The sequence below is a fragment of the Felis catus genome, chromosome D1, assembly GCF_018350175.1.
Source record: "Felis catus isolate Fca126 chromosome D1, F.catus_Fca126_mat1.0, whole genome shotgun sequence".
In the NCBI taxonomy this organism is placed as follows: Eukaryota; Metazoa; Chordata; class Mammalia; order Carnivora; family Felidae; genus Felis; species Felis catus.
Genome location: NC_058377.1, coordinates 54,298,468 through 54,319,977, shown reverse-complemented (window position 1 = coordinate 54,319,977; position 21,510 = coordinate 54,298,468). Strand labels below are relative to the sequence as shown.

At 42.2% G+C, this 21,510-nt stretch overlaps 2 protein-coding genes across 2 annotated transcripts; one reads left to right on the top strand and one right to left on the bottom strand.

Annotated features, from left to right (window-relative positions):
* Nucleotides 1–320: 320 nt before the first annotated feature.
* THRSP (thyroid hormone responsive) lies at nt 321–2,981 on the top strand. Its single transcript, XM_003992699.6, has 2 exons — nt 321–971; nt 2,517–2,981. The coding sequence occupies exon 1, from the start codon at nt 482–484 to the stop codon at nt 950–952; it is 471 nt and encodes a 156-aa protein (XP_003992748.1). The 5' UTR covers nt 321–481; the 3' UTR covers nt 953–971; nt 2,517–2,981.
* Nucleotides 2,982–4,632: 1,651 nt separating this feature from the next.
* NDUFC2 (NADH:ubiquinone oxidoreductase subunit C2) lies at nt 4,633–14,012 on the bottom strand. The gene is made up of 3 exons (XM_011286640.4): nt 13,672–14,012; nt 7,262–7,405; nt 4,633–4,816 (listed from the first exon to the last, which is right to left on the bottom strand). Exons 1-3 carry the CDS (start codon nt 13,838–13,840, stop codon nt 4,767–4,769), a joined length of 363 nt encoding a protein of 120 aa, XP_011284942.2. The 5' UTR covers nt 13,841–14,012; the 3' UTR covers nt 4,633–4,766.
* Nucleotides 14,013–21,510: the final 7,498 nt, after the last annotated feature.

Sequence of the window (21,510 nt, the reverse complement as noted above, 5' to 3'; positions counted from 1 at the left end):
TCAGATTCTGTGTCTCCTTTTCTCTCTGCCCCTCCCCTGCCCACTCTCTGTCTTTCTCTGTCTCTCAAAAATAAATAAACGTTAAGAAAAATTAAAAAAAAAAAAAAAAAAAAGGAGGCAGTCAGTGAAGAGGCAGCTTGGTCTCAGATAACCCGAAAGAACTCATGACTGCCCTGGGGTCAAGCACACTGGTTGCCAAAGAGAAAAGCTTCCCTCTAACAAGCCAGTTGCGCTGGTGAAGGAGGAGGCGGGTGCTTGCTGAGGCGGTCACAGAGTGCTGAAATGACAGACAGAGGGCTGGCAGGTCTGTCTCTGGGCAGATGGATCGCCTGATATAGACGTTGGCGCCCAAGCCCTGGGATTGGCCTAAAACAGGTTTGTGTTGACCCACTGGCGGGCTTTGGCATCCTGTCAAACTGCTGTCACCTCCGGACATAAAAATGGTCTCGACGTAGTTCTGGGGCAGTCTGCTGGACTCGGCATGGAAACAGCAGCCATCATGCAGGTGCAAACCAAGCACTACCCCAAGAACTGCCTGCTGACTGTCATGGACCGGTACTCGGCCGTGGTGCGTAACATGGAGCAGGTGGTGATGATCCCCAGCCTCCTGCGGGACATGCAGTTTAATGTGCACGGGCACCGGGCCCAGGATGGGGCCCCTGATCTCTACAACTACTTCACCATGCTCAAGGCCATCCGCGTGGATGTGGACCACGGGCTGCTGCCCCGAGAGGAGTGGAGGTCCAAGGTGGCAGATGGCAGGGCCAGTGAGGCTGGGAATGAAGCTGCAAAGACAGAGAAGGATGAGGAGGAGAGAATCTTGGGGCAGCTGGACCTGGAAGCCCAGTTCCACCTGCACTTTTCCAGCCTTCATCACATCCTCACCCACCTTACCCTGAAAGCTGAGGAGGTGACAAGGACATACCAGGAGATAACGGGAGAGGCCAAGTAGGCCTCGGACTCTAGGGAAGGTAATGGTGGCTCATTGGTGGTTGTCAGAGTCCATTGAGGGATATTCCAGGGGAGGTGAGTTGGAGCAGTGCACAGCCCAGTGGGAGAGGGAGAGCCTGGGTCTCAGACAGGTACCCTCACTGCAGGGTATTGAGACCAGGACCTGGGAGGGCTCAAGGCCAGGCCTGTCTTATTTTCTGGACCCAGAATTGGTAAGTAATGGCCACAAACTGCATGGTGATAATAAGAAAGGTGGCCTGTGAATGCATACCTTATGTGCACATATATGTGTTTGTGCATGGGTGCATTTACTAGCAAGTATGTGAATGCTTGGGTCAGCAACTCTGGTTCAAGTTCTGACCCCAACACTAAGGCCTTGGTTTCACTGGCTCACTTCTCTGGGTTTCTGTTTCTTCACTGAATCATAACAGTCTTAGTAAAAACAACTATTGGCACTTCAATAGTTTTATAGTTTAAAAATCACTTGCATATGGGGCACCTGGTTGGCTCAGTGGGTTGAGCCTCTGACTCTTGATTTTGGCTCAGGTCGTGATCCCAGGGTCATGGGACTGAGCCCCATGTAGGGCTCCGCGGTGAGCGTGGAGCCTGCTTAGGATTCTCTCTCTCCCCCTCGCTCAGCCCCTCCCTGCAATGGCACTCTCTCCCTCGCTCTCTCTCTCAAATTAAAAAAACAAAATCACTTGCATATCAATTTTCTAATGGAACTATCATTCCCTTTTTCAGATGAAAAAACTGGGGGCCTGAGAAGTAAAAAGAGTCCCAGGTTACTCAGGAAATGAATGCACCCTGGCTTAACTCAAATCCAGTTCCCTTTCTCTGTGCTAGTGGATTGCCCTAGAACCTTAGAACCCTGCAGCCTGGGCTGGAGAGAAACCCCCTCTATGTGTGTCAACTATACTTTAATTAAAAACAAAACAAAACAGGGGCGCCTAGGTGGCTCAGTTGGTTAAGCCTCCAACTTTGGCTCCAACTCTTGTGGTTCGTGGGTTTGAGCCCCGTGTTGGGCTCTGAGAGCCTGGAGCCTGCTTCAGATTCTGTGTGTGTGTGTCTCTCTCTCTGCCCCTTCCCTGCTCTCACTCTGTCCCTCTCTGTCTCAAAAATAAATAAACATTAAAAAAAAAAACTAGAACAAAAATCCACTTTGTTAGTGTCAACTTTAGCAACAAAATAGAAAAGAAACCGCACCCAACTCCTTCAAAGACGAGAGCAGCCATTCTGCACCATGTTTGAGCACACCGTAACCTGATGTTCGTGGAGGCTATCTGGTACAGCAGAAGTTAAAAAATCTGGGCTCTGGTCTTGGGTCTACCACTGAGCCTGTATGACCCCAGACAACTTCACCTGTCTGCCGTGCAGTTTCCCTGTGAGTGAAACGCGGAGGTGAAACTAGCTGTTACCGCAGCTCTGACACCCCAACTCTTACGCTGCTAACTGCATTGCCAGGTTTCCCTACAGCAATGAGCTGTGCGTTGTTTTTCCCACCTAAATAGGCACGTTGTATGAGTTTATACTGACTCGGTTTCTTAAATGTCGGCTCTCCACAGATCCTTTTAAGTGGCAGAGGGCAGACTCTGATGAGGACACGGAACACTTCGCTCGCTCTGACGCAGACCAGAAAGGCCTGGACCTGGCGCTGGAAGCAAACAAAGGCGACTTGGCTCTCTGGGATGCTTCTCTCGCTCTGAGCACCAGCTTGTGGACTTGGCACCAGCTCACCTTTAGGATGCCTGCTGTTATTCACAGCTCCCGTCACCCTCTTAGCAGCTTGGGGTGGTGGCCAGTGCTTCATGAGGGGCTAGGTATTACCTGGCCAGTGTGGTATGCCAGAAAGGACGTAGGTTTTAGCATCTGACCCAACTGAAATTCACATCCTTTCTCTGGGCAGTCATTTACCATGTGATCTTGGACGTTAATTCAACTCACCGGAGCCTAAATTTCCTCATCTATAAAATGGGATAGTATTACCTCACAAGATTGTTATGGAAATTAAAGATGATGAATCAAAAGCACCTGGCATGTGAGTGCTATTATTATAGGTTGACTTTCTCCCACCCTTACCATGTATTTGCTCTAGCCCTTGCTTTTTACCCTCCAGAACTAAGGCAGAGCAAAGTCCCTTGGGATGAATGGTTCACACTCATGTACCTGCCAACCACAAGTGAACTATAAACGTATTTATTGCAGTAACAGTAAAAAACCCAAAACTTTGCACGTATATATATCTTCATTAGCTTAAAAAAAATTTGTTTCGTATTTGAGAGAGAAGAGAGCGAGTAGGGGAGGGGCAGAGAGACAGAGACAGAATCCAAAGCAGGCTCCAGGCTCTGAGCTGTCAGCACAGAGCCCGATGTGGGGCTTGAGCTCACGAGCAGTGAGATCATGACCTGAGCCACCCAGGTGCCCCTATCTTCATTAGGTTCTGAAGTAATTTCTCAGACATAATTTCATTTTTAACAAGTGAGACCCAAGAGAATAGATGGAACTCATCTGATTTTGTCCAGAAACCACATGCGTATATTCATTCTAATTTGATATAATGTATTGAGAAATAATTTTATTAATCTCCCCAAACCAATCTGATTATAAAATCTGAGCTTGCAAACAAACACATTTTGGATAAACATTTGGATTTGGGAAGTGATAAAGGGTAAATTCGTTCCAGTTAGGTGGGGTTTTTACCTTTAATCACACCAAGCTCTGCTGTAGACAGTGTTAGCTGCTGAGCCCACTTTCTCCTGGGTGATCCCTGGATCATAACCAAAGACCCCTTTGCAGTATCAGTGTTCCAACAGTTCTTCTGGTCTTGAGTCTCCTCCTAAACCACCCTATATGTTGATTGTTGCAGAGAGCTCAGAAATACAAGCCTGACTGTGCTATTCCACTAAAAAGCCTTTAGTGACTTCCCACTACCTATAGAATCAAGCCCAAATTATTCTGCAAATTCAGAAAACCCTCCATAATCTGGGTTACTTTATTTTGCTTTTACCAGCACTGGGAACAGGTAAGCTTTTTCTGTAATCGGCCATATATTAAAGAGTTTAGCTTTTGCAGGCCATAACGTCTGTCACAACTACTCAACTCTGTCATTATAGCATGGAAACAACCATAGACAGGCAAACAAGCATGGCTATATTCCAATAAACCGTTCTGGCAGCGGACAACATTTGGCCCACAGGCTGGTTTGCTAACTCGACTCAACTTCATTTTATTTTTTGAGAGAGAAAGACAGAGAGAATCTTAAGCAGGCCCCGAAATCAAAAGTCAGGAATGCTTGACTGAACCACCCAGGTGTCCCTAAACTCCATTTTATTTTATTAAAAAAAATTTTTTTTTTAATGTTTATTTTTGAGAGAGAGAGAGAGAGAGAGAGAGAGAGAGAGAGAGAAAGCAAGCAGGGGAAGGGGGGGAGAGAGGGAGACAACAGAATCTGAAGCAGGTTCCAGGCTCTGAACTGTCAGCACAGAGCCTGAAGCAGGGATTGAACCCACGAACTGTGAGAACATGACCTGAGCTGAAGTTGGAGGCTTAACTGACTGAGCCACCCAGGCCCCCCACCTAAACTCCACTGTAAATCTGCCAGATGTCTTCTTAAAATTGGGTGAATGGAAACGGAGCATTCTCCAGTGAATTATTTTTCTTACGACAAAAAGGAGTCAAGAGTGTTCATGAAGACCATTTTAATCACAAAGTGTTAACATACAGATTAACATAAACTTCAGGTATCATGGAAACATGTTTCACAAAATTCAGACATAACTGGTATCAGTGAAACCAAAGTAAGCATTTTGGAGACTTCAACGCACTGGATGGAATTCTTCAAGAAAGTCACCATAAGTTTTCTTATCTATAAAAAGGAAAGATCACAAAAAAAATTATTTTTAAATTAGGTTTTATTTTTATTAAAAATTTTTTTCTTATGTTTATTTATTTTTGAGAGAGACAGAACACAAGTCGGAGACGGTCAGAGAGAGAGGGAGACACAGAATCTGAGCACGCTCTGGGCTTAGAGCTGTCAGCACAGAGCCCAAATGTAGGGCTCAAACCCAGGAACCGTGAGATCATGACCTGAGCTGAAGTCAGATGCTAAACCAATTAAGCCACTCAGAAGCCCCTTAAGTTATGTTTTAAAAATCGTATTTCCTAAAAAAAAAATTAACAGTTAATATTCTCGTAGACAGAAACTCCTCTAAGAATTTCCTTAGGTTCTTGTCCTCAACCATAGCTTGGCAATCCCTGAGACACTGTTTCACTGGATGAAGGGTAACTTTGGAAGACTCTGGTGACATCCAGATGGCTGCCCAGAGGGACAGAGCGCTGCCAGGGGGCCCTGGCTGACGGGGTAATGGAAGGAATAAACAGGGAGGAGCACAGGTCAGCTGCAGGACCAGGAGTCGAGGTGGTCAAGCTTTCCATGTCCCTGCTGTCAGTGCAAGAGGCTCTCAGCACACCTGCCACTGATATGCTGCTCAGAGACAGAATGAGTCTGTAAGGCTACACAGGCTCCCACTGACAGAGGGAGCTAGTATAAACAGGAGGCAATGAGCCACAGGCCTGGGACCGAGAACTGCTCTGCCACTGGGTCTGTTAGGAATCACGGTTTCCAAGATTCCAATGCTAACGTGCATTTGCCTACTCCCCATCCCTGATACATCCATTATTCATGGCTTTGTACTCTAGCCTTTGAATTCTTCATTGGTAAAGAAAGCTATACCTTTTTGATCCACCACGAACATCACATATGTGACTAAAGGCTATGGGAATATTAAATAGAGTAATGAAATTTTAGAGCTAAATAGGACATTAGAAACCATCCTTTAGTATAATAAAATTTAAATGCTTAATATTACACATTTTTGTGAATATGTAAATATTTAAATATCTCTTTAAAATCTATGTAAGTTCAAAGTTTTTCTACATTCGTTCATTCATTCCTTCACATATATGTACATCTGTATTATGTATATGTATTAAAATACAAACAAGACAACAGTTATATTACAATCATACTCATAGTTGAAGAGTGGTAAGTAGAATGTACTGAGGAAATTCCTGTCTGTAGCTGGGCCAAGGCTTCTTTGAGATGATGAATCTTAGGTTGGAATTTGCTAGATGGACAGGTAAAAATGGAGGAAGAGGACGATCAAGAAGGTACAGAGTTGAGCATTACCCAGGATATAGGGCAGATTTAGGACACAGAATTTCACAAGGCAGGAGATGAGTTACAGGAGATGAGACAGGTTTTTGTGTACATCAGATCAGCTATTATTTATTGCTTACTAGTATAGGCTTTGTACTAGAGGGCTGGGGAAACAGATGAAGCTACAGTCTAGTGAGGGAGACAGACATGTACATGTTATGTGGTAGATAAAAGGTATGGGCAAAGTCTTTCTAGCAGGCAATTAGCTCAGCCTGGGGAAATAAGCCCTCCTAAACAGTCTGGATTTTGTCCGATAGGCAATAGATAGCTACTGTAAGCAATGCCTATTATTATGCATAGCCACATTTATCCAGAGACATGATCTTCAGTAAGATTGTAGGCAGAGGTGTGCTGGAGGCAAGTGCAAGAGTTCAAGCAAGAGATTATAAGGGTATGAACTGGGGTAGTGGCAGTGGGAGAGAGATGGGAGTTTAGGATTGAGAAATAGGAAGTAGAATGGTAAGACTTGAGGACTAATGAGAGGTCACAGAAAGACTGGAAGACACTTCCCAGGCTTCTGGCTGGAGTAGCCAGGTGGACAACAGTGCCACTCACCAATGCAGAACACAGAACAGAAGTCTGCACAGGCAGAGGGGACATAAAATCTGTTTGCTGTCTGAGGGACACAGAGGTACTCGGCTAGGAACTGGATATACAAATTCAAGAAAATCCTAATACATAGGCAATGATGTGAGAGTCAACAGAATACTGAATGTACCTGAAGCCACAGGCATGTATAAGATTAACCAGGGCAAATGATACAGGGTAAGAAAGAGGTTCACTATAGGTAACTTGAAATACCTTTCTTTTTTTTTATGTTTATTTATTTAATTTTGAGAGAGAGAGAGAGAGAGAGAGAGAGAGAGAGAGAGAGAGAGAGAGACAGAGTGTGAGCAGGTAAAGGGCAGAGAGAGACAGAAACACAGAATCCAAAGCAGGCTCCAGGCTTTGAGCTGTCAGCACAGAGCCTGATGCAGGGCTTGAACCCATGAACCATGGGATCATAAAGTCAGACGCTTAACCGACTGAGCCACCCAGGCGTCCCTGAAACTCCTTTTTCAAAAAATAATAAATCAAAAATAAATGAAATACCTTTTTCAGGAAAATCCTCTGGATGTGATTTTACATATGCAAACATATCATGGTCCTTCACAGCATACATATAATCTTGACGTTTTAAAAGATAATATCCAATAAAGACAAAAGAAGTAACATATAGAAGCTGGCGATGTAAACCTGAAATTCAAACAATAAATTCCAAAGAAAGCAAAAATCCATCAATGTGTATTTAAAATCACAGCTTTGCAGTTCAGATATGTAATTTATTGTTATTTCTTCCACCATTCTTTAAAAAAAAAGGTTTTTCTACATGGCTCTTTTGCAAAAACAGCCTTGACCCTGACATCAATTATGAAAACCAACATTAAATCTACAAACATAACTATGAATAGAATCCATATTTATTTATTCATTCATTTATTCACTTATGCAAAACGAACTCAAGATTTTTCAAATTTAGGTTTTATAAATTTCTTTATGGGAAAAGGTGGATTAAGTACAAAATCCTGAAGATCTAAACTAACTTGTATTCCAGGACCTGTTCAGGATGTGATGTGACAGAGATGAAGTCCTTTATAAATGCTCAGAAAGCAGTTTGGTTTGTCTCCATACACCAATTTGTATCTGCATATTTACTGGTTACCAAAGCAGCCAGGTACACTATCAATTCTCTTCTTATCTTCTAAATTTTGTACCATGTGTATGAGTACCTATTCGAAAACTAGATTTAAAAAATCATCCTATTATAATGAGACTGGGGAGGATCAAATCATGTGATCTAGGGAAAGCCAAAATTTAAAGTCTGAATGGGAGATCCAAAGGTCTGAACTTTACATACAGAAGCATCTTTTAAAAAAGGCTAACCACAGGTTTGATTTTCTAGCTATGCCCCAGAATTCTATCCCCAGCCCTCTTCTTCTTATCCCACATATATTGCTTTGAAGAATTCGTTTATTCCTATAGTTTTATTTACCATCCATGTTCTAGTGACCTGCAAGTATGTCTGACTCAGATACCCAAGGTGAGTAACAGATATATCCAAATGTTTGACACGTGTGTTCACCTGCATATCCCCAAACGAACTTCCTTCCTTCCTAATCACCTTTTGTAAGACCAATCACCCAGGAAATCAAGTCCTGGGTAATCACAGTACTCATCCCTTTTTTTTTAATGCTCTTTCCCCACATTCTGTCACTGAGTCCTGTCAATTCTATTGTAAATATTTCCTTGCCTCACTTCAGGGAACTCAATCTCCCTTTCATCTCATTTTCTACTCTGCACTTATCCCAGTCTGTACCCTGTCACTAGAGGAATTTTAACTAAAATACAAACCTAGCTTGTCAGCCCTTTCTCCTTCAATTATACCCAATAGGAGACCAAACTCCTAGATAATGACCTCCCAGGTCTTTCATGAACTGACTCTTCCATCTTTATCTAACATTCCCTGATATGCACATTGTGTTCCAGCAATACTGAACTACTTCTATTTTTATTTTTAATTAATTTTTAGAGAGAGAGAGCAGGGGAGGGGCAGAGAGAGAATCCCAAGCAAGTTCTTTGCTATCAGTGCAGACCCCAATGTGGACTTGAACTCCCCAACCATGAGATCGTGACCGGAGCAGAAATCAAGGGTCAGACACTTAACTGACTGAGCCACCCAGGCACCCCATGATACTGAACTACTTTTTTTTTTTTTAATTTCTCTTTGAGAGAGACAGACAGAGTGCAAGCAGTGAGGGGTAGAGAGAGCGGGAGACACAGAATCCAAAGCAGGCTCCAGGCTCTGAACTGTCAGCACAGAGTATGAAGCAGGGCTTAAACCCACGAATTGTGAGAACAGGACCCGAGCTAAAGTAGGACATTTAACCGATTGAGACACCCAGGCGCCCAATACTGAACTGCTTTTAATTCCTCATACCACCCACTGGTTATTTCTCTGCCCAGACAACCTCTGCCCCCATCCTTCAAGATTCAATTCAGACATCACTTCTGCTAAGAAGTCATCCAGAATTTTCCTTAACAGGGTTAAAACAGGGTGAACTCCTCTCTATTAGCATGTTAAATGCTATACAGATTATTTCTATCTACTACCCCGCAAAGCCAATGTTTAATTCATTTTTGTGTACCAGCACGTAGCCAGCACTTAATATTTAATAAATGGATAAAAGGTCTTGGGCAAGTCAATTTACTACCTCTAAAACAAAGATGATACCTATCCTATCGTTCTCATGGCAGTATTATATAAACTAAAAGAAAATGCGTGTAAAAATATTTTTGGAAAAATGTGTAAAACAATAAAAATTCAAAATAGTACTACAATCTGGGACTGGACAGGGTTCAGGCTCTTTCGCATTCTCCCTGACCCCAAACAGTCATCACTCCCCCTAATGGGCCACGTGCAATACAGCAAAGTGTGCTGAGTTCTTCTTCTATATGCCACTGGACGACACAGACACAAAGACCTAGACTCTCTATGCTTATGTATATTCCTCATAGGAAAAGATTCCCTGAATGTTTCAGATGGTGATGTTAGTGTCCCAGCCCTCAAGGGCATGGTTTGGCCCCTTCCCAAGTCCTCCTTTCCTTAACCTCTTCTCTCCCTCTCAGTGGTGGCCTCCCTCCCACCACATGCACAACCCCTCCACAATCGTTTTCCCTTTATTAAGTGAATTAAAAAAATTTTTTTAGGTTTATTTATTTTTCAGAGAGAGCGAGCGAGAGACAGAGCATGGGTGGGGGAGTGGCAGACAGAGGGAGACACAGAATCTGAAGCAGGCTCCAGGCTCTGAGCTGTCAGCACAGAGCCCAATGCAGGGCTCGAGCTCACGGACCACGAGATCATGACCTGAGCCGAAGTCGAACGCTCAACTGGCTGAGCCACCCAGGCTCCCCAAGTGAATTTAAACTTGGAAGCCATGGTGTTCTTTGCAGAACACCATTAACTACTGATATATTATACTAGAAATCAATAAATATATTTAATTTTGTGGTAGACACTTAGATACCAACTGACTATAAATTTAGAGCAGGTAAGTGGTAACTACTATCAGTGGTTTAGAACTTGCGATGGGAGAAAAGCTCAAGAAAAAAATTGTTTAATATTTTCTGCTAACTTGAAAAAGATCTGCACAATTTGATTTCATTTACAGAATATTCCAATGCTACCCACAGAATGCCAGATACTTTCCACGGCTATAGTTTGAAAATCCACCATATCTTTCTCCTTCCCCACTCCTCTGTCACAGCTGTTACCCAACATGCATAAACTTACACCATTTGGCCTTTTAAATGGATATGCTTGTCTGATTTGTGAGTCTTTTAAGGCCTGGGACCATGTTTTAGACTTCCTTGTAATCGACATATATGTATTTATTCAATACTTACTGAATACTGCTATATGACCGTCATTAAACTAGACAAACATAATGTGCTTCAGTAAATGCTGCTGAGAACCATTTCAATAAAGTTCTCAAGACCAAGGAAACCCTGGGGAACTCAGGAACTCTCACCCCTAGCCCCTAGGTTAAGGGCTTTATACATCATCTCATCTAGTTCTCACAGCCACACAGAGGCAGATATTATCTCTATTTCATATGTAAGGAAACTAAAGCTCAAAGAGATAAGTAATTTCCCCAGAATTGAATGGCTAGTAGAATGGAGTGGTGTCAAACCCAAAATCATGTGCTCTTGACCACTATGTTCTTCCTCTGGAATAGTATCTCTCCAATCTCTACCTCCTCTGTGCTCCCAAAGTGCTCTCTGCTCACCTACTTCTATGAAAACACATTATCTGTCATGCCTAGACCCATAATGGACTGTTCACTTGTCTGACTCGACTAGGAGCTCTTCAAGGGCAGGGACGGTATTCCTCACCCCATATACCTGGTATGTAACCCTTCCTGGCACAAAGAAAGAACTTAGTAAATGCTGAACGAACAAATATATGGTAAACTGTTTGCATAACGACAGCTAAGGAATAGAAACTTTGTCTAGTACCTTCTGTAAGCCAGGCATTTTATCTCTAGAATCTCACTTAATTCCCACAACAAATATGCAAAGATTAATTACTGTCATTTTACAGATGAAGAAATTTTGCCTCTGAATGGCCCGACCAAGTAACTTGTCCAAGCTAACACAGATAGGAAAGAGAGGAGCAAGGCCATCGAGTTGCAAAGTGCAGCTGTGACAGGCTGGGGCAAATGTGGAGTGGTGATGAAAAGGGAGAAAACCTCATCTCCCCAGAGGCAGAAGTAGACAAAGCCCACTCCTTTGGATGGAGGAGGGTCATGTCTAAGGGAGATGGAATTTCAATACTATTTGAGCACTGGAAACGCTAAGATTTGGTGAGCTGAAAGCTGGACTTCAGGCATGACATACAGCTGCAAGGTGGCCAAAAGAGGAACAAGTGAAGTGATTCCTGGTCACCTGAACCACTGTATTAGCTTTCTTCTAAACTGAGTTCCTCGGCTCCAATCAGTGCTTTGCACTGACAAAGGTGACCTTCTTTTTTTTTTAAACGTTTATTTATTTTTGGGACAGAGAGAGACAGAGCATGAACGGGGGAGGGGCAGAGACAGAGGGAGACACAGAATCGGAAACAGGCTCCAGGCTCCGAGCCATCAGCCCAGAGCCTGACGCGGGGCTTGAACTCACGGACCGCGAGATCGTGACCTGGTTGAAGTCGGACGCTTAACTGACTGCGCCACCCAGGCGCCCCAAGGTGACCTTCTTTTTAAAATACAAGGGCTGGTGCCCCTGGGAGGCTCAGTCGGATAAGCATCTGACTCTTCATTTCGGCTCAGGTCATGTTCTCCAGGGTTCCTGATTTCAAGCCCCATGTGAGGCTCTATGCTGACAGCAAAGGACCCTCTTGGTATTCTCTCCATGCCCCCTGTGCCCCTCCCCACTCACGTGTGCTCTCTCTCTCTCAAAATAAATAAATAAACATTGAAAAGAAAAAACAAAACAAAACACAAGGCCTGGGGGACCTGGCTGGCTCAGTTTGTAGAGCATCTGACTCTTCATGTCACAGTCATGAGTTCAAGGCCCATGTTGGGCATGGAGCCTACTTAAAACACAAGGCCTGCTTACTGCATCTCTCCACTCCCCATCTGCCAATAGCTCTCAAAAGCTAAAAAGGTTCCTGTCTGCCTAGAGTATAATGTGCCCTGATCTACCTAAATCTCCTTCTTACCCTCATTATCCTATTCTATACACTCAATCATCAAATTGTTCCCCATTCAGAGGCCCTTACCTCCATTTACTTCCACTAGCTTCTCAAAGGCCTGAAAAACTCTCCTAGAATTCGATAAATCATAGCTAAGTTCAAACACACCTCTTCCAGGGGCGCCTGGGTGGCTCAGTTGGTTAAACAACTGACTTCGGCTCGAGTCACGATCTCACAGTTCGTGGGTTTGAGCCCCACGTCAGGTTCTGTGCTGACAGCTTAGAGCCTGGAGCCTGCTTCAAATTCTGTGTCTCCCTCTCTCTCTGTTCTTCCCTTGCTCATGCTCTGTTTCTCTCTCTCCTTCAAAAATAAACAAAAACATTTAAAAAAAGACAGCTCTTCCAAAGCTTCCCTCCTCTTTTCCCTTTGGAAATCCACTGCCCTTTGCCCAGCTACTGTGTCAGCCATTATCTGACAGGAGGCCACTGACATGCTACTAGAAAATACAGGCCAGTGGTTTTATCCTCTCCTACTCAAAGGGGGTCTCTAGACTAGCATCATCAACAGTATCTGGGAGTTTGTAAACATCACGCTTCTCTCCAGACTTGATAAATTAGAATCCGCATTTTAAAAAGATCCCCAGGTTACCAGTATGTACATTAAGTTTGAAAAGCACTACTTTCAAATACAGACTTGAGGTCTAAAACAGGCTACTTAGGAGCGTCTGGGTGGCTCAGTGGGTTAAGTGTCCGGCTTCGGCTCAGGTCATGATCTCCCCGTTCCTGGGTTCGAGCCCCCATAGCAGGCTCTGTGCCGACACCTCGGAACCTGGAGCCTGCTTTAGATTCTGTGTCTCCCTCTCTCTCTGCCCTCCCCCCTGCTGTCTCTGTCTCTGTCTCTGTCTCTCTCTCAAAAATAAATAAACATTAAAAAAAATTAAAAACAGGCTACCTAACAACCATATGACCTTGGGCAAGTTGCATTAACCCCTCTGAAGCCTCATTGAGGACCTGGCAGTTCAATCCTGGGTTCTTCACAGACTCACTGTGGGGCCTTGGGGTTTCATTGCCCTCAATTGTTAAGTGCCAAGTAACACTTTGGCCCTATCGGGTTCTGAAGAGCTCCCGGGACACGGATGCCCCAGGGAGGCGAGGCGGGGCCTGTTAGGTGAAAAGGCCCGGAAAAGCGAAAGGACCTTGGGCAGCCTATGGAGGAACCAACCCACAGCCCTGAGACCCCCTCTCCTCCCAGCCGATCCCGCCCGCGCAGCCCTCACCGGCAGTCACCACCGGCCTTCGCCGGATCGCGTTATCAATCAGGCCGGAGCAGTAGCCCAAGAAACCCATGTAGACGAGTCTCGGGTCGGTCAGCTTGGGCGGTGGGAGGCTCCGGGCCTCATCCGGCAGGAACTGTAAGGGCACTCGGCCCGGCCGTCCGCTCATCATGGTGATGCCGTTCCCACTGGAGGCCTAGCCTCGGACCCGCCAACTACAAAGAAAACCACCAGGACCACCGCCTCGGCCCAAGCCGCGAGCTTTCTCCTCCGAGAGCCCGGCTGAAGGGCATGGCGCAGGGCGGTACAGCGCCCATACGCTTCCCCGTGCGCGCTGCTGCAGGGACCCCGCACACGAAGTTCCGGGTTATCAAATGGCCGGTGCTGCTTGCCCTCCCGCCGGCGCTGATGCTGGCGGGTAGGGTTTCCTGGGCTTGGTACCGCGGGGTCTAGGGTACACCAAATGAGCAGAGCTCAGAGACTAGTAGATACTGCTTTTTTTTTTTTTTTTTTTTTTTTTTTTTTGCTCTCGACGCCCCCCGCCCGAATTGCCTCTCTTTCCCCCTCCCCTGAATGGTCCTTCAGGCCAAATTGATCTTCGTATCCAACACCCACAAGTAGGTTTGACGGATCGTTCTAAGAAACGTAATTAATCAAAATCATAAAAGCTAGTTTCATTTGTTGAATTTGCCGTTGCTCACAGGCTCGCTTTCCAAAGCCTAAAATTAAGATCCAGCCAGCAACAAAGAATTCAGAGAACATCAGGATTGGATCATTTAGCCAAACTCTTGAAAGTCAGCTTGGTGGCAGCACGCTAAAAATTTTCACCTCTGAGTCTTTAGGTCCTTGCACGTAGCTCAAGGAAAAGGTGTTCCCCACAGGTTTGAAGAATGAAAGAAGGAATTTATAACATTCTGCCAAGTAATTGCCAAGTCTTTGCTTCCCTACCTCCAGTAACGGGGAGCTTCTACTTTTGAACAGCTCTCTTTCGAAAACCCTTCCTGATTTGAGTGACAATGTCTTCTTTTCGTGTTCATTCATTAGTGAGGTCAACATTTTACCTAGATAAATGCTGATTAAACCAGAGATTAATGCAAAGGTATACATATCAAAGGTATTGAGCTCCAAAGTGGAAGAATTAAATATCAGTTAAGAATGATTAAATAAAGGATGGGCCTTTTATGTCTCATAAAAAGCACTCCCAGATCTATAATATTTCAAGTTAGGATTTCCCTAGGTAATGTATATTGGGAGTTGCCTGGAAAGCAGCAAATGTTTCAAAGTTTCACACTCTTTGATCCGGTAATTACAGAGCTGGAAATCAGTCCTATGGAAATAGAATGACATATAAAGCTGTTTTACAATTTTAAAAAAAACCTCAGTGTTTATTTTTAAAACTACATCAAAAGAAGGGAAACCACTTAAAATTTCCCATAGTAAGATTGTGTAAATTTTGAATACTAAATGAACTCTTAGGCAAACACTTAAAAATATTTAAATGATATTTACACATTCTTCTCCCCCACATTTTTCTAAGTCCAATCTGGGACAAGATAACAAATAACCATATTCTACCACTCAAATTCACAACCATTAATGTTTTGTCATATTTATTTTTAACCTTTTTTTAAAGGAAATAAAACACTATAAATAAAGCTTAAGTCCCCTCTCTCTTCTTCCCCAGAGAACCACTGTCATGAGTTTAGTATATATACTTCCAATTCACTTTTTATATTTTTACATATATTTAATATCATGTTATGTGTGTTTGTTATGTTTTTTTACCCAAATAGTATAATTCATTGTTCCTCTTTTCTCTCACTTTTATCATTGCATGCAATGATTCATTCCTTTTTTTTTTTTTTGAAAGTTTACTAATTTATGTTGAGAGAGAGTGCATAAACGAGCAGGGGAGGGGCAGAGAAACAGGGAGAGAGAAAATCCCAAGCAGGCTCCACGCTGTTAGCACAGAGGGGCTTAATCTCACCAACTGGGAGAACATGACCTGAGCTGAAATCAAGAGTGGAACGCTTAACCAACTGAGCTACCCAGGCACCCCTGATTCATTCATTTTGACTACTGTATAATATTCCACCATATAAATATGTCACATTTAATTTATCCATTACCCTTTTGATGGATATTTAGATTGTTTTCAGTTCCTTGAACATCTATACTCTAAGCCTATACTCTAGTGTCCAGAGAAACTTGAATACATGTACTAGGATTAGGAGATGTACAAGAATATATGCAGGAGTAGAAGCACCTGAGTGATTCCGTCGATAAGTGTCTGACTTTGGCTCAGGTCATGATCTCATGGTTCATGGGTTCAAGCCCCACGTAGGACAGCCCAGAGCCCAGAGCCTGGAACCTGCTTCAGATTCTGTTTCTCCCTCTTTCTCTGCCCCTCCCCCACTCACGCTCTGTGTCTGTCTCTCAAAAATGAATAAACGTCAAAAAAAGAAAAAGAATATTCACAGGAGCAATAGCCATTTATAATTCTCCCAAACTGGAAACATCCTAAATGTCCGTTAAGAACAGAATAGAAGGGGCTCCTTGGGTGGCTCAGTTGGTTAAGTGTCCAACCTCAGCTCAGGTCATGATCTAAAAATTTGTGAGTTCTAGCCCTGCATTGGGCTCTCAGCTGTCAACACATAGCCCACTTCAGATCCTCAGTCCCCCTCTCTCTGCCCCTCCCCTGCTTGCACTCTCTCTCACAAATAAAAACATTAAACAAACAAACAAACAAAAAGAAAAGAAGGGGCACCTGGGTGGCTCAGTCGGTTAGGAAACTGACTCTTCTTTTTGGCTCAGGTCATGATCCCAGGGTTGTGGGATCGAGCTCCAAGTAGGGCTCCATGCTGAGTTTGGGGCCTGCTTGAGATTCTCTCTCTCTCTCTCTCTCTCTCTCTCTCTCTCTCTCTCTCTGCTCCTCTCCCCTGCTTTTGCTCTTTCTCTATATAATAATAATAATAATAATAATAATAATAAGAAGAAGAAGAAGAAGAAGAAGAAGAAGAAACAGAAAATAAATTGTGGTATTTTCATAGGAAGGTGTATCTATGCATTGGTATGATGAATCTCAAAAAAGAGAGTCATGTTAAAAAAGGGAATAAACATAAGGGAATAAGAGATAAGTTACAGGAGAATATTTAATTCCATTTATATAAAGTTCAGTGTTAGGCAAAAATATATTGTTTAGAGATACACATGTTGGTAAATTTGGAAAGAAAAGCAAGAGAAGGATTAACATAAATATTCAGGATTATTATCTCTGGGGAAGGAGAAGCACACATAAGGCCTTTATGGTATTAATAATATTCTATTTCTAAGGTGTGGTGGGTACATGAGTGTACATTTTATTATTTTTGACTTTACATGTGCATTACACACTTTTGGGTTTATGATATATTTAATGTAATAATAAATTTATATTGCTACATTAACATTTTAACTTTTTTATTATGGTAAAAAATACATAGTATTAAATTTACCATCTTAACCATTTTTAAGCATACAGCTCATTAGTATTAAGTATATTCACATCGTCATGCAACATATCTCTAGAACTCCTTCATCCTGCAGAACTGAAACTCTACACCCATTAAACACTAATTCCATGTCCCTCTTCCCCCCAGCTTTGGCAGCCTCCTCTCTACTTTTCTGTTTCTATGATTCTGACTTCTGTAGATACTTCATATGTATGGAATTATATAATATTTGTCCTTTTGTGACTGGCTTATTTCACTTACCATAATGTCTTTGAGATGAAATCATATTGCTGCATGTGACAGGATTTTCTTCCTTTTGAGGCTGCATAACATTCCATTACAAAAAGTAGACACTACATTTTTTTTAATCCATTCATCTGTCAATGGACATTTGTGTAGCTTCCACCTTTTACCTATTGTGAATAATACTGCAATGAAAATAAGTTTGCAAATATCCCAAGGTCCTGCTTTGAGTTCTTTTAGATATATCCCAGAAGTGGGATTGCTGAATCATATGGTAATTCTATTTTTTATTTTTTTGAGGAACCTCTCTACTGTTTTCCATAAGGCTGCACCATTTTATTATGTTCCCACAGTGCCTAAGGATTCCAAGTTCTCCACGTTCTTACCTACACTTGCTGTTTTCTGTTCTTTTGATAGGGGCCATCCTGTTGAATGTGAGTGGTTATCTCATTGTGGTTTTGATTTGCATTTCTCTTATGATTGAGAAATGTTGTGATGTTGAGCTTCTTTTCAGACACCAACTTATTGGCCGTCTATATCTTCTTTGGAGAATTGTCTGTTCAAGTCCTTTGGTCATTTAAAATTCATGTTATTTGGTTCTTTTTGTTGTTGGGTTGTGGAAGTTCCTTATACATTCTAGCTATTAATCCCTTACCAGATACAGATTTGCAAATATTTTCTCCCATTCCAGAGGTTGCCTTTTCACTATGCTGATTATTTCCTTTGATATGCAGAAATTTTTTGTTTAAGTTTTTTTCATTCTTTTTTATTTTTTTATTTTTTTCTCATACATTTTATTTTATTTTATTTTATTTTTCAATATATGAAGTTTATTGTCAAATTGGTTTCCATACAACACCCAGTGCTCATCCCAAAAGGTGCCCTCCTCAATATCCATCACCCACCCTCCCCTCCCTCCGACCCCCCATCAATCCTCAGTTTGTTCTCAGTTTTTAAGAGTCTCTTATGCTTTGGCTCTCTTCCACTCTAACCTCTTTTTTTTTTTTTTTCCCTTCCCCTCCCCCATGGGTTTCTGTTAAGTTTCTCAGGATCCACATAAGAGTGAAACCATATGGTATCTGTCTTTCTCTGTATGGCTTATCTCACTTAGCATCACACTCTCCAGTTCCATCCATGTTGCTACAAAGGGCCATATTTCATTCTTTCTCATTGCCACGTAGTACTCCATTGTGTATATAAACCACAATTTCTTTATCCATTCATCAGTTGATGGACATTTAGGCACTTTCCATAATTTGGCTATTGTTGAGAGTGCTGCTATAAACATTGGGGTACAAGTGCCTCTATGCATCAGTACTCCTGTGTCCCTTGGGTAAATTCCTAGCAGTGCTATTGCTGGGTCATAGGGTCGGTCTATTTTTAATTTTTTGAGGAACCTCCACACTGTTTTCCAGAGTGGCTGCACCAATTTGCATTCCCACCAACAGTGCAAGAGGGTTCCCGTTTCTCCACATCCTCTCCAGCATCTATAGTCTCCTGATTTGTTCATTTTGGCCACTCTGACTGGCCTGAAGTGATATCTGAGTGTGGTTTTGATTTGTATTTCCCTGATGAGGAGCGACGTTCAGCATCTTTTCATGTGCCTGTTGGCCATCCGGATGTCTTCTTTAGACAAGTGTCTATTCATGTTTTCTGCCCATTTCTTCACTGGGTTATTTGTTTTTTGGGTGTGGAGTTTGGTGAGCTCTTTATAGATTTTGGATACTAGCCCTTTGTCCGATATGTCATTTGCAAATATCTTTTCCCATTCCGTTGGTTGCCTTTTAGTTTTGTTGGTTGTTTCCTTTGGTGTGCAGAAGCTTTTTATCTTCATAAGGTCCCAGTAGTTCATTTTTGCTTTTAATTCCCTTGCCTTTGGGGATGTATCAAGTAAGAAATTGCTACGGCTGAGGTCAGAGAGGTCTTTTCCTGCTTTCTCCTCTAGGGTTTTGATGGTTTCCTGTCTCACATTCAGGTCCTTTATCCATTTTGAGTTTATTTTTGTGAATGGTGTGAGAAAGTGGTCTAGTTTCAATTTTCATTCTTTTTTAAAATGTTTATTTATTTTTGAGAGAGAGACTGCAGGAGGGGCAGAGAGAGAGGGAGACACAGAATCCCAAGCAGGCTCCAGGCTCCAAGCTGTCAACACAGAGCCTGATGCAGAGCTTGATCTCATGAACTGTGAGATCATGACCTGAGCCAAAGTCGGATGCTTAACCGACTGAGCCACCCAGGCACCCCTGTTTGTTTTATGATTTTTAAGTAATCTCTACCCTCAGTGTGGGGCTGGAACTTACAAACCTGAGATCGAGAGTCACACACTTGGGGTACCCGGGTGATTCAGCTGGTTAAGCGTTTGTCTTGAGTTTGAGCCCCACATCGTGTTCTGCTCTGACAGTGCAGAGTCTGCTTGGGATTTTCTTTCTCCCTCTCTCTCTGTTCCTCCCCCACTTTTTCTCACTCTTCTCTCAAAATAAATAAATAAGCTTAAAAAAAAAGATCGTTTTGCAATGTGGGGTCAACAATGCATTTTTTCCTTTTTTTAAATATACATTTTAAAAAGAAAAACATCTCATTTTAATGTAAATATACATGATAATTAGAAAGGTTATGAGAAGTCTTTCATAGATTTATTGGTCATCTGGGTCTTTTCTTCAGCAAATTGCTGGGTTTTATCCTTGGTCCATTTTGTTCCTTTGAATTGTCTTTTATTTATTGATTGATTTGTAGAATTCTTTACATATTTTTTTTAACATTTATTCATTTTTGAGAGACGGAGGGAGGCAGAGCATGAGTGGGGGAGGGGCAGAGAGAGAGGGAGACACAGAATCCGAAGCAGGCTCCAGGCTCTGAGCTGTCAGCACAGAACCCTACATGGGGCTTGAACTCACAAACTGTGAGATCATCACCTGAGCTGAAGTTGGACGCCTAACCGAGTCACCCAGGCGCCCCGAATTCTTTACATATTCTGATGCTAATCCCTTGTTATATAGGTAGCAGATATCTTTTCCAAATCTTTTGTTTGCCTTTGAGCATTATTTATGGAGGATATTTTTTAAGTAATACAGAAGTGAAAGAATTGACTTAGTCAAATATATCGATCTTTTTTGTATGGTCTATGTTTTTCATATTGTTTAAAAATCTTTATTCCATGGTGCACCTGGGTGGGTCAGTGGGTTAAGTATCTAACTCTTGATTTTGGCTTAGGTCATGATCATTTGTGAGTTCAGGCCCTGCATCCGGCTCTGCACTGAGTGTGGAACCTGCTTGGGATCCTCTCTCTCCCTCTTTTTCTGCTCCTCTCACCCCCCAAATAAATAAACATTAAAAAAAAGAAATCTTTATTCTGTGATCATAAAGATATGACCATATATATTTTTCCCAGGTTTTAATTTCTTATGTGTAAGTCTTTAATCCATTTGGATTTTATTTTCGTGTTGGGTATGTGGAATGTTACACATGAGAACTGGCCCAACACCATTTATTAAGTAGTTCATCATACTCACCCACCAATAATCAACTCCAACTCTATTATGCATCATGCTATCAGAAATGCTATAGTCTATTTGTTTTTTTAAAATTAAAAATCTCCAGCTTTGTTATGACATTATTGTGATATAACATAAATTAAAGGTATAAAATGTGATGTTTTGATAGACATGTATATTGTGAAATGATTACCACAAAAGGGTTGGTTAACAGTCACAGTCTATTTCTGAACTTTATTTTATTCTACAGATTTCTTTGCTAATTACTGTACCTTTGTCACACTAATAGCTACAACTTTGTTTATTATTTACTTATTTATATTTAAATTTTAGTTAACATACAATGCAATATTGTTTCAGAGTAGAATTCAGTGATTCATCACTTACATATAACACTCAGTGCTCATCACAACAAGTGTCCTCCTTAGTACCCATCATTCATCTAACCCATCTCCCACCCACTTCCCTTTGTCAACCCAAGTTTGTTCTCTATCATTAAGAGTCTCTTGTGGTTTGTTTCCTTCTCTTCTCTACCTCCCTCCCATATGTTCATCTGTTTTGTTTCTTAAATTCCACATATGGGTAAAATCAAATGGTATTTGTCTTTCTCTGATTGACTC